Source organism: Hemitrygon akajei, chromosome 8, assembly GCF_048418815.1.
Source record: "Hemitrygon akajei chromosome 8, sHemAka1.3, whole genome shotgun sequence".
Lineage (NCBI taxonomy): Eukaryota > Metazoa > Chordata > Chondrichthyes > Myliobatiformes > Dasyatidae > Hemitrygon > Hemitrygon akajei.
This window is the reverse complement of record NC_133131.1, coordinates 167,533,011-167,547,820: the sequence shown is the minus strand read 5'-3', so window position 1 is coordinate 167,547,820 and position 14,810 is coordinate 167,533,011. Positions and strand designations below refer to the sequence as shown.

Below are 14,810 nucleotides of genomic sequence, written 5' to 3'. Positions count from 1 at the left end.
GTCGGTCCGAGACTGAGTTACGGGGAGAGTTCGGTCAGACTGAGTTACAGGGAGAGGTCTGTCAGTGAATGAGTTACGGGGAGAGGTCTGTCAGTGACTGAGTTACGGGGAGAGGTCGGTCAGTGACTGAGTTACTGGGAGAGGTCGGTCAGTGACTGAGTTACGGGGAGAGGTCGGTCAGAGACTGAGTTACGGGGACAGGTCGGTCAGTGACTGAGTTACGGGGAGAGGTCGGTCAGTGACTCAGTTACGGGGAGTGGTCAAGCAGATTAGAACTTTTCTTATTGAAGCCTCCGGGAATGTGCTGCGATCTTACAGATCTTGATACTGTGAGAGGAAACCAGCGTATCGGGTGGAAACCCACACAGTCTCAGGGAGAACATACAAACTCCTTATAGACATCTGAGTTGAATCCTACACGACCGTGATGCCCAAACATTACCCACCTTTACCTGAAAATTTTCCTAATTCCATTCTCAGATACCAGAAGGTGTGAAATCACTAATGTAGCGTAATGTGATGCAAGATGGAAAAAAAGCTCACCAGCTGAGAATCAGATTTTAGAAATAATTTTCCCTTACCCTGCATTGTCAATAAACCTCTTCAGAATGATCCAGATTGTTACTACAAAACTCGGTATTCCTGTTGTGAGGAAGACGTGAAAATCTGATCAGGAAACAGTCATTGTGCAATGCCACAGCTTTCTGATTGGATATTTGTCACTGCTATCCAGCAGTTAGAACCGGGCACTAGTAGCTGACACTTTTACCCCTCTCTAAAGGCTGTGGTCCCTGTCCTATGCTCGCACCCCTGTCTTAGCTCCACTCCTTTGCTTGGGTTGCTCTGAAGAGTGAAGATAGGTATTTTTGGCGATCAGTTTAAGGGGATGAGGAGAGTGGTAGCCAGGGAAGTTTGGGACAGCCAGCCGATCTTCTTCATTCAAAAGTTGTATAAAACTTCCCCCGCTCCCCTTCTCTGCCAATGTGTGCTGCTTTAATGAGTAAGAACTGGTCAAAATCTTTACTGATTTGAATTGTGAAGGAAGATCAGATTTTTAAAAAAATGATTAGTTCTTCTTGTCACATGGACAGTGAAATGTGTGTCTTGTGTCAGTGAGGATGATTCTGGGGGCAGCTCACAAGTGTGGCCAGGCCTCCAGCGCCAACTTACTGACCCTCACCCGTACGTCTTTGAAAGGGGCAGCTGGTGGAAATCCACACAGTCACGGAGGGAGCGTACAAACTCTTTACTGACAGTGGTGGGGTTTCAACCCCCCCCCCCCAATCTTACAGCTGGTGCTGCAAAGCATTGAGCTAACCGCTAACCTACCCTGACACAGAAATCACATCCCACCCCGGCTTTCTCAAGAGAAACAAACGCTCCCGCCCCTCCCGAGGCGAGCGAGTGAACCACCACCGTCCCCCCCCGAGCCCTGAAGCAGGAAAGAAGACTGGAAGTACCAACCCCAGCCGACCAGGCAGTAGCACCAGAAGTACTTGGTGTGGGCCACGAAGGTGAGGCTGAGCAGCGACTGCAGGTACAGCCCTTCCACCAGAAGCCACGAGCTGTTAGCCAGACCGCTAAAATGAAAGAACGCAATGGCTCCTTTGCACGTGACCTGCAGGGCCAGAAGATGAGCAGTGAGTTACACCGGGCCACCCACCTCATGGTCCTCACCCTGTCACAGAGGTTGTACAGTGGCCTCAGCCCAATACACCACAGGCACATCCCTCCCCACCACCAGGAGGCGCGTCCACCATCAAACATCCTCACCACCTGGGCCGTGCCGTCTTCTCGCAGCTGACAGCGGGCACGAGGTACTGAAGCCTGAAGTCCCACACTACCACGTTCAACTACAGCTACATCCCTTCAACAACCTGGCCCTTGAACCAACCTTCGTAACCCTAATCTCTACAGTTTAACGTGGAAACTATGTTCTTTGTCAACCTTGTCTGACGAAGACACAGAGAACATGACAGTGCTTATCGGTTGTGACAGCCAATATAAACCGACTCCAGGATCAATCTAACCCTTCCCTCCTACACAGCCCATAAACCTCCATTTTTCTAAATGTGCCTACCGAAGGGTTTTTAAAATATATCTAACGCATCTGCCTCTAACACCACCCTATTAGAGCAGCGTGTTCCACTACCCACCACTCTCTGTAAACGTCCTACCCCCTGACATCCCCAATAAACTTGCTCCACTCACCTTAAACAGATGCTCTCTGGTATTAAAACTACTGTCTGCAACCCACGGAACGTCACCAATCATCACCGGCGCCATCTTGTTATTATCCCTCAACCATCAGGCTCTTCAACCAGTGGGGATAACTTGCCCCATCACTGAAATGTTCCCACAACCTATGGACTCACTTTCCAGCACTCCCATGTTCTCAATATTTATTGCTTATTTATTTATTATTATTATTATTTCTTTGTTTTTGTATTTGCAGTTTGTTGTCTTTTGCACACTGGTTGAATGCCCAAGTTGGTGTGGTTTTTTTTATTGATTCTGTTATGGATTTATTGAGTATGCCCACAAGAAAATTAATCTCAGGGTTGACGAATCTATGGTGACGTGTGTACTTTGATAATAAATTTACTTTGAACTTTGGTATTAGCTATCTTTGGGAAAAGGCCACTGGCTGTCAGCTTTCTCTGTGCCTCTTATCATCTTGTACACCTCTATCAAGTCACCTTTCATCCTCCAACGAGAAAAGCCCGAGCTCACTCAACCTCTCCTCATAAGACGTGCTCCCTGATTCAGGCAGTATTTTGGTACATCTCCTCTGCACCTTCCTGAAGCTTCCACATCCCAAGACCATAAGGCCATAAGACATAGGAACAGAATTCGGCCATTTGGCCCATTGAGTCTGCTCCACCATTCCATCATGGCTGACATATTATCCCTCTCAGCCCAAATCTCCTGCCTTCTCCCCATAACCTTTGACACCCTGACTAATCAAGAGCCCATCAGCCTCCAATATTAATATACCCAATGACGTCCTCCACAGCTGTCTGTGGCAATGAATTCCAGAGATACCCCACCCTCTGGCTCCTCAGATGCCCCACCCTCCTCACATCTGTTCTAAAGGGACACCCTTCTATTCTGAGGCTGTGTCCTCTGGTCCTTGACTCCCCACTAATGGAAACATCCTCTCCATGTCCACTCAATCTAGGCCTTTCAATATTCAATAGGTTTCAATGAGATCCTTCTCATTCTTCTAAATTCCTCACTCTCTTAAATCTTTCCTATAATGAGGTGACTGGAAATGAACGCAATGCTCCAAGTGTCAACTGGTTCCCTGGGGAGAAACTCTACAACATCCAAATAGAAGCTGTGGAACCTTCCGACTGACAGAGTCTCGGTTCTGGTAAATGCGGAAATCCCATCATCGGTAAGATGCAGAGGGAGATCGTACCGTGGGAGCAGCACAGGTCTTGGCACTGCTGGAGAACAAGACAATGTCCTTGATGAAGGCCGACATCGCTTTGAGGATAAAGGAGATAAAGAGGTTCACGTGGATGTAGTTCCGAGTGCAGTGCAATTTCCTGAGTGGGGAGAGACACGTAACTAGTCACACATGAGATGCATTGAACGAGAGCAATTCTGCACTGCCAACATGGAGAGGATCCTCACATCAGCTATTACTGTCTGGTTGGTGCAGCATCCTCTCACAATGTACAAAAACTGTCAGGCCATTGTCTGCAGTCTACCATCGCTGCCGATACACAAGTGGGCAGGAAGAATCACTGCGGACACGACCCACCCTGCAAACTGCCTTTTCCAAAAGCTCCCTTCTGTAAAGTGCGACTGGGCTACTGAAACAAAAATCTCATACCATCCTAAAAGTTTTTTCCCCCAAGCAATTAATTTGATCAACCATTCTAGTTACTTACCCCACCCCTTTCTATTACCCCAGTCACTGCACTGATAACACTTTAAACCACTTTTTATAAGGCTGTTTACATTGTAAATACATGCTGATATTTATGCGTCTATGCACGTTTTATTCCGGATCTGTACTTTAACCCTGAACTTTATATTTTATATGTTTTTTATTCTTTATAATTACTGAATGTTGTCTTTTGTTACATGTCTTGCCAACACACTGCAACAGATTCCTAATATGTATATGTAATGTATATGGCAAATAAAGCTGATCCCTGAAGTCACAACAGTAAATGTTTCAAAGCTCTTACCTGAAGGCCATGAAGATTATAATAGCAGAAACCAGGGCAATTATGGACGTTGCATATCCGGCAGTGTACACTTGTTTCAGGAAGAGAAGGGTAGAAACCTAGTTGAATGATAAAAATACATTTTCAGAGGTGTGTCATGTCAAACAAGCAAGTTGTTTCAGAGAAGAGTACAAGTTAGGGAGCAGTTAGACTCTAGAACACTAGAACACCACAGCACAGTACAGGCCCTTCAGCCCTCCATGTTGTGCCGACCCATATATTCCTTTAAAAAAGTACTAAACCCACATTACCCCGTAACCCACTATTTTCCTTTCATCCATGTGCCTGTCCAAGAGGCTCTTAAATACCCCTAATGTTTTAGCCTCCACCACCATTCCTGGCAAGTCATTCCAGGCACCCACAACCCTCTGTGTAAAAAAACACCCCTGATGTCTCCCCATACTTCCCTCCCTTAACTTTGTACATATGCCCTCTGGTGTTTGCTATTGGTGACCTCTGAAACAGGAACTGGCTATCCTCCCGTTCTAAGCCTCTCATAATCTTGTAGACCTCTATCAAGTCCCCTCTCATCCTTCTACGCTCCAAAGAGAAAAGTCCCAGCTCTGCTAACCTTGCCTCATAAGACTTGTTTTCCAATCCATGCAACATCCTGGTAAATCTCCTCTGCACCCTCTCCATAGTTTCCACATCCTTCCTTTAATGAGGTGACCAGAACTGAACACAATACTCTAAGTGTGGTCTCACCAGAGATTTGTAGAGTTGCAACATGGCCTCTCTACTCTTGAACTTAATCCCGTATTAATGAAGCCTAGCATCCCATAGGCCTTCTTAACTACCCTATCAACCTGTGCAGTGACCTTGAGGGATGTATGGATTTGAACCCCAAGGCCCCTCTGTTCATCCACACTCTTAAGCAACCGACCATTAACCCTGTACTCAGCCTTCTGGTTTGTCCTTCCAAAATGCATCATCTCACACTTATCTGGATTGAACTCCATCTGCCACTTTTCTGCCCAACTCTGCACCCTGTCTATATCCTCTTGTAACCTTCGACAACCTGCAGCTCTATCCACAACTCCTCCAATCTTTGTGTCATCCGCAAACTTACTCAACCATCCTTCCGCCTCTTCATCCAGGTCATTTTATAAAAACCACAAATAGCAGGGGTCCCAGGACAGATCCTTGTGGCACTCCACTAGTCACCAACCTCCAGGCAGAATACTTTCCCTCCACAACTACCCTCTGCTTTCTTCCTGTAAGCCAATTTTTTATCCAAACAGCCAAGGTTCCACTGATCCCATGCCTCATGACTTTCTGGATGAGTCTCTCGTGGGGCACCTTGTCAAATACCTTGCTAAAATCCATGTAGACCACATCTACCACCCTACCCTCATTAATTTCTTTTGTTACCTCTTCAAAAAACTCAATTAGGCTCGTGAGCCACGACCTTCCCTTCACAAAGCCATGTTGACTATCCTTGAGTAGACTGTACTTCTCCAAATGCTCATAGATCCTATCCTTAAAAATCCTTTCCAATAATTTGCAGACCACTGACATGAGACTCACCGGTCTATAGTTTCCAGGATTCTCTCTATTACCTTTTTTTAAACAAGGGGAGCTACATTTGCCATTCTCCAATCCTCCGGCACCTCCCCTGCAGCCAAAGAGGATTCAAAGATCATAGCTACTGCTCCAGCGATCTCTTCTCTCACTTCCCACAGCAGCCTGGGGTATTTTACATCTGGCCCTGGGGACTTATCAATCTTGATGATTTTAAGAAGATCCAACACTTCTTCCTTAACCTCCACAATGTCCAGCACACAGGCCTGCTCTATTTCAACCTCATCCTGATCAAGGTCCTTTTCACTTGTGAATACTGAAGCAAAGTATTCATTTAGGACTTCCCCAACTCCTCCGCCTCCAGGCACATGTTGCCTTCTTTATCCTTTAGCAGCCCCACCTTCATTCTTCCTCATCCTTCTGTTCTTCACATATGCACAGAACGCCTTGGGGTTCTCCTTAATCCTATAAGACAAGACCTTCTCATGCCCCCTTCGAGATCTCCTAAATCCTTTCTTAAACTCCTTCTTGGCTACCCTATATTTCTCATAAGCCCCTCCTACTTCCTGCTTCCTATATCTAACATATGCTTCCTTTTTCCTCTTGATGAGTTGCCTCACGTGTTTCGTCAGCCACGGTTCCCTTTTCCTACCATTTTTTCCTTGCCTCAGTGGGACAAACCTATCCTGAACCCAGCTCAAGTGGTCCCTAAACTTCCTCCACATTACTTCTGTGCTTTGAATATCTGTTTCCATTATGCTCTCGCTAGTTCCTGCCTCATCCCTTCAAAGTTAGCCCTTCCTCAGTTAAGCACTTTCCCATTTTGTCTGATTTTATCCCTTTCCATAGCTATGCTGAAGCTAAGGGAGTTGTGGTCACTCTCACCAAAATGCTCCCCCACCAAGAGGTCTGTCACCTGACCAGGTTCATTACCCAGAACTAGATCCAGTGTAGCCTCTCCTCTCATCGGCCGGTCCACATACTGTGTCAGGAATCCTTCTTGAACACACCTGACAAATTCAGCCCCATCCATCCCCCTTGCAGTCAGGAGGTGCCAGTCAATATGAGGGAAGTTGAAATCACCCATAACTACAACCCTGTATTTCCTGCACCATTCTAAAATCTGCCTGCTTATCTGCTCCTTGGTGTCCCAAGGGCTATTTGGGGGCCTGTAGACTACTCCCAGCACAGTGATAGATCCCTTCCTATTTCTGACTTCCACCCAGACTGACTCTGTGGACACTCCCTCTGCATCATCCTCCCTTTCTATAGCTGTGATACTATCCCTGACCAGTAATGCTACTCCTTCCCCCGGCCCATTTCTACCTCCCATCCTATTCCTTTTAAAACACCTAAACCCCAGTACCTGCATCAGCCAATCCTGCCCTTCCTCCAGCCAAGTTTCAGTAACAGACAGAACGTCGTAGTTCCACATACTGGTCCATGCTCTAAGTTCATCCCCTTTATTCCTAATACTCCTAGCATTGAAATAGATACATTTCAACCCCTCTAACTGGCTACATTTATGTTTTGTTCCCTGCCTGTCCTTCTTCACCAACTCAGAACACATAGCATCATGCCCTTGTCCTTCTACCTTAATCTCTGCACTCTCATTCTGATTCCCACCCCCCTGCCAAACTAGTTTAAACCCACCCCAACAGCTGTAGCAAACCTGCCCAGCAGACTTGTTGACTAATTGAGCCTGTTCCACCATCCAATAAGGTCACATCTCTAGGAAGTTTGGACGGCATCATCACCTGGTGTGGACGGGCCACTACACAAAGCTGCAGAGGGTTGTAAACTCAACCACCTCCATTGTGGGCACAAGCCTCCCGACCATCAAAGACATCTTCAAAAGCCATGCCTCAAGATGACCGCATCCATCATGAGCAACCTTCAGTATCCGGGACATACCCTCATCCCATTACTACCATCAAGGAGGAGGTACAGGATCCTCAAGATGTGCACTCAATGTTTTAGGAACAGCTTCTTCTCCTCCTTCATTATATTTCTGAATGGACAAAGAATCCATGTACACTTCCTCACTATTTTTGTTCTCTTTTTGCACTACTTATTTTATTTATTTATTGTAATTTATGATATTTTATTATTTATTGCACTGTACTGCTGCTGCAAAACAACAAAAGGACCCTCTATACCAGATGCAGCCCGTTAGTGTTGTCCATGGTAAGTCTGTAGTGATTCTGAACTCACTTTGATTCTTCTACCTCCAGGGATGCTGCTCGACCTGCTGACTTCCTTCAGCAGTTTGTTGCTTTGCTCCAGATTCCGTTTGGCCATTCTCCGCTGACCGCCCTCGTTAACGGGGCATTTTCACCCACAGAACTGCCTCTCAACTGATGTTTTTTTTTTGTTTTTCACACCATTCTCTGTAAACTCTAGAGACCGTCGTATATGAAAATTCCAGGAAATCAGCACTTTGAGATACTCAAACCACCCCATCTGACACCAACAATCATTCCAGGGTCAAAGTCACTTAAATCATATTTCTTCCTCAATCTGATGTTTGGTCTGAACAACAACTGTACCTCTTGACTATATCTGTATGCCTTTATGCATTGAGTTGGTGTCACAAGATTGACTGATTAGATATTTGCATTAACGAGCAGGTATACACGTGTACCTAATGAAGTGGACACTGTGTACATTTATGAGAATCTGAACTTGTTCAATCTCGAGAGCTCTTCAACTCCATTAGATGCATCTATCAAGCTGGTCTTGTCACTGTAATACTCAAGACTTGACAAATTATATATTCCCTTCATTCAAGTTAAGCCTGTTCTAACATCTTTACATAATAATATTCATCTAGATGTTTGAGGTGAGGATGCACGAAATAAGACTGTCATTAAGACTGCAGATGTTTCAGAGTGACAGGTGCTGTTTGTCATCTAGACCACCAAGCTGGACGAGAATGTACAAGGATAGTTAATGAGTTTTCTGATGACACTGGGGTATCAGAATCAGGTTTATCATCACTGGAATATGTCGTGAAACTTCTTGTTTTGCAGCTTCAGTTGAGTGCAATGCATTAAAAAATTGCTATAAGTTACAATAAGAAAAACAAAAAATAAGGAGTGCAAAATCAGAGCAATTTTGAGGTAGTGAAGTAGAATCCGTGACCACAGGTGGCCATGGACTTCAGGAAGTCAGGGGCAAGGGGATGGGCAATGCACACTCTCCTGTTTAGGTCAACAGTGTTGAAGATGAGAGGGTTGGAAGCTTTAACTTCCTAGGTGTGAATATCCAACCACAGCCGATGAAAAGGCTCTCCAGTGCCTTTGCTTGCTTAGGAGGCTAAAGAAACTTGGCATGACCCTTTTGACCCATACCAATTTCTACCAAAAGGCACCGCAGAACGCATCCTATCTGGATGCCTAATGCCTAGCACGGCAACTGCCCTGCCCACGACTGCAAGAAACTACAGAGAGCTGTGGACACAGCTCGGCACATCACAGAAACCAGCCTTTTCTCCATGGACTCGCTGCCTTGGCGATCAAAGACCCCACTCACCCTGGGCATTCTCCCATCGGGCAGAAGATACAAAAGCCAGAATGCACTAACTACAAGGCTCAAGGCAGCTTCTACCCTACTGTTACAAGACTATTCAACGGTTCCCTAGTATAGCTCAGGTATGTCAGTTCCCTAGACTCTTCACCTCACAATCTACCTCATTGTCTTGCACCTTATTGTCTACCTGCACTGTGCTTTCCTTGTAACTGTTATTCCTTTCCCTGGGACTGCATCTACACACTGACGTGACAAAATGATCTGTGTGGATGGCAATGTTCTTCTCTGTACTGGCAACAACACAACAATTCTATTAAAATTAAACAGTGGACAATGGTGAACAGTACGTCCCTGAGGAGTGTTGTCAAACCGAGAAACCTTGGAGTTCAGGTACGTGGTTCTCTGGATGTGGAGTTACAGGTAAATAGGGTGGTGAAGAAGGCTTCTGGCCAGCTGGCCTTCATCAGCCAGGGCAAGGAGTGCAGAAGTTGAAAGGTCATGATGTGATTGTACAGGAATGTTAGTGAGGCCACACTCAGGCCTCCTCTACCGTCAAGATGAAGTCACGCTCAGGTTGGAGGAATAACACCTTATATTCCATCTGGGTAGCCTCCAACCTGATGGCATGAACATTGACTTCTCTAACTTCCGTTAATGCCCCTCCTCCCCCCATCCCTGATATATTTAGTTGTCTTTTTCCCCCCCTCTTTTTTTTCTCTTTTTTTTCAGAGAGAACATCACTCTGCCTGTTCTCCATCTCCCTCTGGTGCTCCCCTCCCCCTTTCTTTCTCCCGAGGCCTCCCGTCCCATGATCCTTTCCCTTCTCCAGCTCTGTATCCCTTTTGCCAATCACCTGTCTGGCTCTCAGCTCCACCCCACCCCCTCCGGTCTTCTCCTATCATTTCGCATTTCCCCCTCCCCCTCCTACTTCCAAATCTCTTACTATCTTTCCTTTCAGTTAGTCCTGACGAAGGGTCTCGGCCCGAAACGTCAACAGTGCTTCTCCTTACAGATGCTGCCTGGCCTGCTGCGTTCCACCAGCATTTTGTGTGTGTTGTTCAGAGTATAGTGTTCAGTTTCGGTCACCCCATTATAGGAAAGATTCTATGAAACTGGACAAAAGGTTTACAAAAACACTGGAAAGACACAAGGACAGGATAGGACTTTATTCCTTGGAGCATAGGGAGACTGAGGTATTACAGGGGTATAATAAAATCATGTGAGGCAAAGATAGAACGTACACAGTCTTTTACTTTTGCTTGATGAACTAGAGGACATTGGGTTAAGGTGAAATTTGATAGGAAACTGAGGGGCAGGACGAGTTGCCAGAGGAAGTGGTTGTGGCGGGTCCAATAACAACTCTAAACAGACCGTTGGACGGTCAGCGTGAGTAGACAAAGGAGACATGAAGAGATTGGTCATGGTAGAAAGCAGGGAGGAGGGAAGGGGAAGGTGTGAGTGGTGTTAGGGTCCCATTGGAGTGAGTGGAATGGCAAAAATTGACAAGGACAGTGGGATGAAAGGCGAGAACCAGGAGAGGGGGGAGGGAGAGACCAGTCGTGTGGGAAATTAAGGAAATCCGTCAACAAAAGCAAAGTTTCCCGAGGAAGAAAGACATTGAAGCGGTATTTAGAAGACCACTTGAAAAGCCATGGTACTTAAGGCTGTGGGACAAGGGTCGAAATTAAAGTAGACTGAGGTACTGTCCAAGCACAGGTATGATCGGCTAAAAGGCCTGGTCCTAGGACTCCAGGATTGTAAGTTTTTCTGATTCCCATTCAACAGATGGAACTATAGAGAATATGAGGGGCATAACTCTGAGGCGTTTGGAGGGAAGTATAGGAGGAATGTTACTATGCAGAGAGCGCTGGTATGCTCGGTCGAGGGTTTGGTAGAGCAGGTACATTAGGAAACTCTTAGATAAGCACGTGGATGGATGAAAGATAGAGGTTTACCTGGGAGGGAAGGGTTAGATTGACCTTGAAGTGAGCTAAAAGATCAGCACAATATTGTGGACCGAAGGGCCTGCAGTGTTCTATGTTACAGGTTTTATGGCCAAATGTCAACTATCAAAGGCTTCTTAAAGAACAGGCACCTTGCTGGATTCCGAAGCTTTGTCCAGTAATTTGCAAACGTCCCAGATATAGGCGGATACGTTACTCCACCCGTTTGCTGTGCAGTTTCGGTACAGCACACCTGAAAAACCACAAGAGGTGAGTGCAGGATTGAAGAGAAACGAACAAACAAGGATGGCCTGTAGGCAGCAGAAACTATCCAATAAATCTCAAGAAGTCCCGCTCATTGCTTTTCGGCAAGATTAACTTCTCTTTGTCACGTGTACATCATAACCTTGATACACACAGTGAACTGTGTCACGTCAAATCAAATCAACGAGGGTTGTGCTGGGCAGCCCACAGTGCCATTGCCCTTCCAGCACCAACACAGCATGCCCACAACTCACTAACCCTAGTCATATGTCATTGCAATGTAGGAGGAAACCCACACTGGCACGGGGTGAACGTGCAAACTCCTGACAGGCATGCACTTTATCCCATTGAAAAGCTCTTTGAACTACATCACCTGCATGAAAAGTGCTCTGTAAATCAGCTATTATTTATTATTATTATTATTATTATTATTATTATTATTATTATTATTATTATCCGGGAGAAGGTTCAGGAGCACGAAGATTCTTACGGCCAGATTTGGGAACAGCTTCTTTCTAACTGTGATAAGACTCCTGAACGAATCCTGATCGGGATCTGGGTCGTACCTTCCAAATATCCGGACCTGACTTGCACTACCTTACTTTCCCTTTTCTATTTTCTAATTATGATTTATAATTTAAATTTTTATTACATTTACTTTGATTTGTACTTCAGGGAGCACGAAGCGCAGAAACAAATCTCACTGTGATGATAGTATGCTCTAGTATCAATTGTTTGGTGACAATGAAGTATTTGTATTTGTATTATTATTAGTTTAAGACATGTGGTAATGCAGTTGAATTTACCGCACATGCACATTTTAGCACAGTGGACAGTGGCGCAATGGGTAGAGTCGCTGCCTCACAGCTCCGGTGACCTGTATTCAATCCCCACGTTGGGCGCGGTAGGAGTCGAGATGGCTGCACGATCATTGCTGCTGTCGGTCAATTGATTTGGATGAAAGTGAGATAGGATGGGCAAGTTTGCAGAAGACACAGAATGTGGTGATATTGTTGATTGCATAGATGTTTGCCAAAGGATGCAGCAGGAGATAGGACAGTGAAGTGCAGGGATATGGGCAGGGAAGTGGCAAATGGAGTTTAATCTGAGGTGTTGCACTTTGGGAGATCCAACACAAATAGAAAGTACTGTGTTCAGTTACAGTCGCCTCATTATAGTAAGGATGTGGAAACCTCAGAGAGGGGGCAGATGCGATTTAGTGTGCTTCTTGGATTAGAGACAGCTAGAGAAAGCTCAGGCTTTTCTCTTTGGAGTGAAGGAGGAGGGGAAGTGATTTGCTAGAGGTGCTCAAAATGATAAGAGGCATAGATCGAGTGGATAGCCAGAGACTTTTTTCCCAGGATGAAAATGGCTAATACCAGGGATCATAAATTTACAGTGATTGGAGGAAAGTAGGGGGAAAGTCAGAGGGTTTTTTTACACAGAGAGTGGAGGGTGCAGGAAATGTCCTGACAGTGATGGTGGTAGAGGCAGATACATTAGGGGCATTAAAGAGACTCTTAAATAGGTACACGGATGATAGAAAAATGGAGGGCTATGTAGGAGGGATGGGTTAGATTGCTCTTATGGTAGGTTAAAAGGTTGGCACAACATTGTGGGCTGAAGGGCCCATACTGTGCTGTGCTGTTCTACATAGGACATTGACATCTAACAGCATTGATATACAGAGATATGGGGGTCCAGGTCCTGGTCCAGTTCATTGCACCATGGGTGGCTCTGCGGCACAGGAGGGAAGGAAAAGGAGTGGGAGAGCTATAGTGATAGGGGATTCAATTGTAAAGGGAATAGATAGGTGTTTCTGCGGCCGCAAACGAGACTCCAGGATGGTATGCTGCCTCCCTGGTGCAAGGGTCAAGGATGTCTCTGAGCGGCTGCAGGACATTCTGGAATGGGAGGGTGAACAGCCAGTGGTCGTGGTGCACATAGGTACCAACGATATAGGTAAAAAACAGGATGAGGTCCTACAAGGTGAATTTAGGGAGTTAGGAGATAAATTAAAAAGTAGGACCACAAAGGTAATACTGTAGATGTCGGATTATAAGCCGCTACTTTTTCCCCACATTTTGAACAGCTTTGAACACTGCGGCCTTTACTACGGTGCGGCTAATGCATGATTTTTTTTCATGCCGCCAAAAACATTTTGCCTCGTAACAGTAGACCAATAAAATTGATGAGTAGTTCACAGAGGTCCAATGAAATTGTACGATAAATCAAGCGCACTTTCACAATTAAATTATTGTAAATCAGTCATTTGTACTCACCCTCATCAACATGGAAAACACTCGAAGAAAAGCATTGTGCTGCCTTTATGGCAGTTATTTAGTTTATAATATTTTCGCTTAGTAATTCATTTTCTAGTTAAAGTTAGAAGTGTTTTAACTATATTTGTTTTCTGTACTACATCGCGGGATGCTATGACGTCACACCCGGTTTCGCCGCGTCTTGTGGGAAAAATACCGGTTTGCGATAAACGGGAAGGAGGGGGGCGAGCGCATTACGTGAGCGGCATTAGATCTGAGCGAACGCTGCTTTTAAGTTAAAGGCGATCAATAACTTTTCCTGGTAGGCTGCAGTATATATATTTTTTACCAGTCGTTAGGAGATATTGGAATGTTGTTCAGTAAAAAAGTATACGCAACGTATATTTAAAAGTAGCCGCGTTACAGGCACGGTTCGAAAAAAAGCATTTGCAATATGTATTTGTTTATGTTACCATATGGATTTAATTAAAAGTTAAAAAATCCTCACGTGTAATATCTTTCTGTGTAAATATCTCATATTACAACGTGGGACACCTGCGGCCGAAAATCCGGTGTGGCCTAAAATCCGGTGCGGCTTGTACAAGTACAAAATTGATTTTCTTTCTAAAATTAGAGCCAGCGGCTTTTAATCAGGTGCGCTCTGTAGTGCGAAATCTACGGTAATCTCTGGATTACTACCAGTGACACGTGCTAGTCAGAGTAGAAATAGGAAGATATTTCAGATGAATACGTGGCTTGAAAAATGGTGCAAGGGGGAGGGATTCAAATTTCTGGGGCATTGGAACCAGTTCTGGGGGAGGTGGGACTGGTATAAACAGGACGGTCTGCACCTGGGCTGGACTGGAACCAATGTCCTAGGGGAAGCGTTTGCTACTGCTGTTCAGGAGGATTTAAACTAATGTGGCAGGGGGATGGGAACAAGTGCAGAGAGACAGAGGGGTGTAAAATGAGGGTAGAAGCAAAAAGTAGTAAGGTGAAAAGTAAAAGTGGCAGGCAGGCAAATCCAGGGCAAAAATCAAAAAGAG

The 14,810-nt window shown here is 45.3% G+C and overlaps 1 protein-coding gene across 2 annotated transcripts in view; it reads right to left on the bottom strand.

Moving 5' to 3' along the window:
- The window catches only part of LOC140732415 (secretin receptor-like), a 236,510-nt gene that overhangs the window by 197,223 nt on the left and 24,477 nt on the right, over window positions 1-14,810 (bottom strand). For both annotated transcript variants that reach the window (XM_073055044.1, XM_073055043.1), the window contains exons 4-8: window positions 11,392-11,492; window positions 4,206-4,303; window positions 3,425-3,554; window positions 1,465-1,618; window positions 582-642 (exon numbers count right to left, since the gene is read on the bottom strand). In XM_073055044.1, the coding sequence (XP_072911145.1) occupies window positions 582-642; window positions 1,465-1,618; window positions 3,425-3,554; window positions 4,206-4,303; window positions 11,392-11,492 (544 nt within the window). The remainder of the gene's footprint in view (window positions 1-581; window positions 643-1,464; window positions 1,619-3,424; window positions 3,555-4,205; window positions 4,304-11,391; window positions 11,493-14,810) is intronic.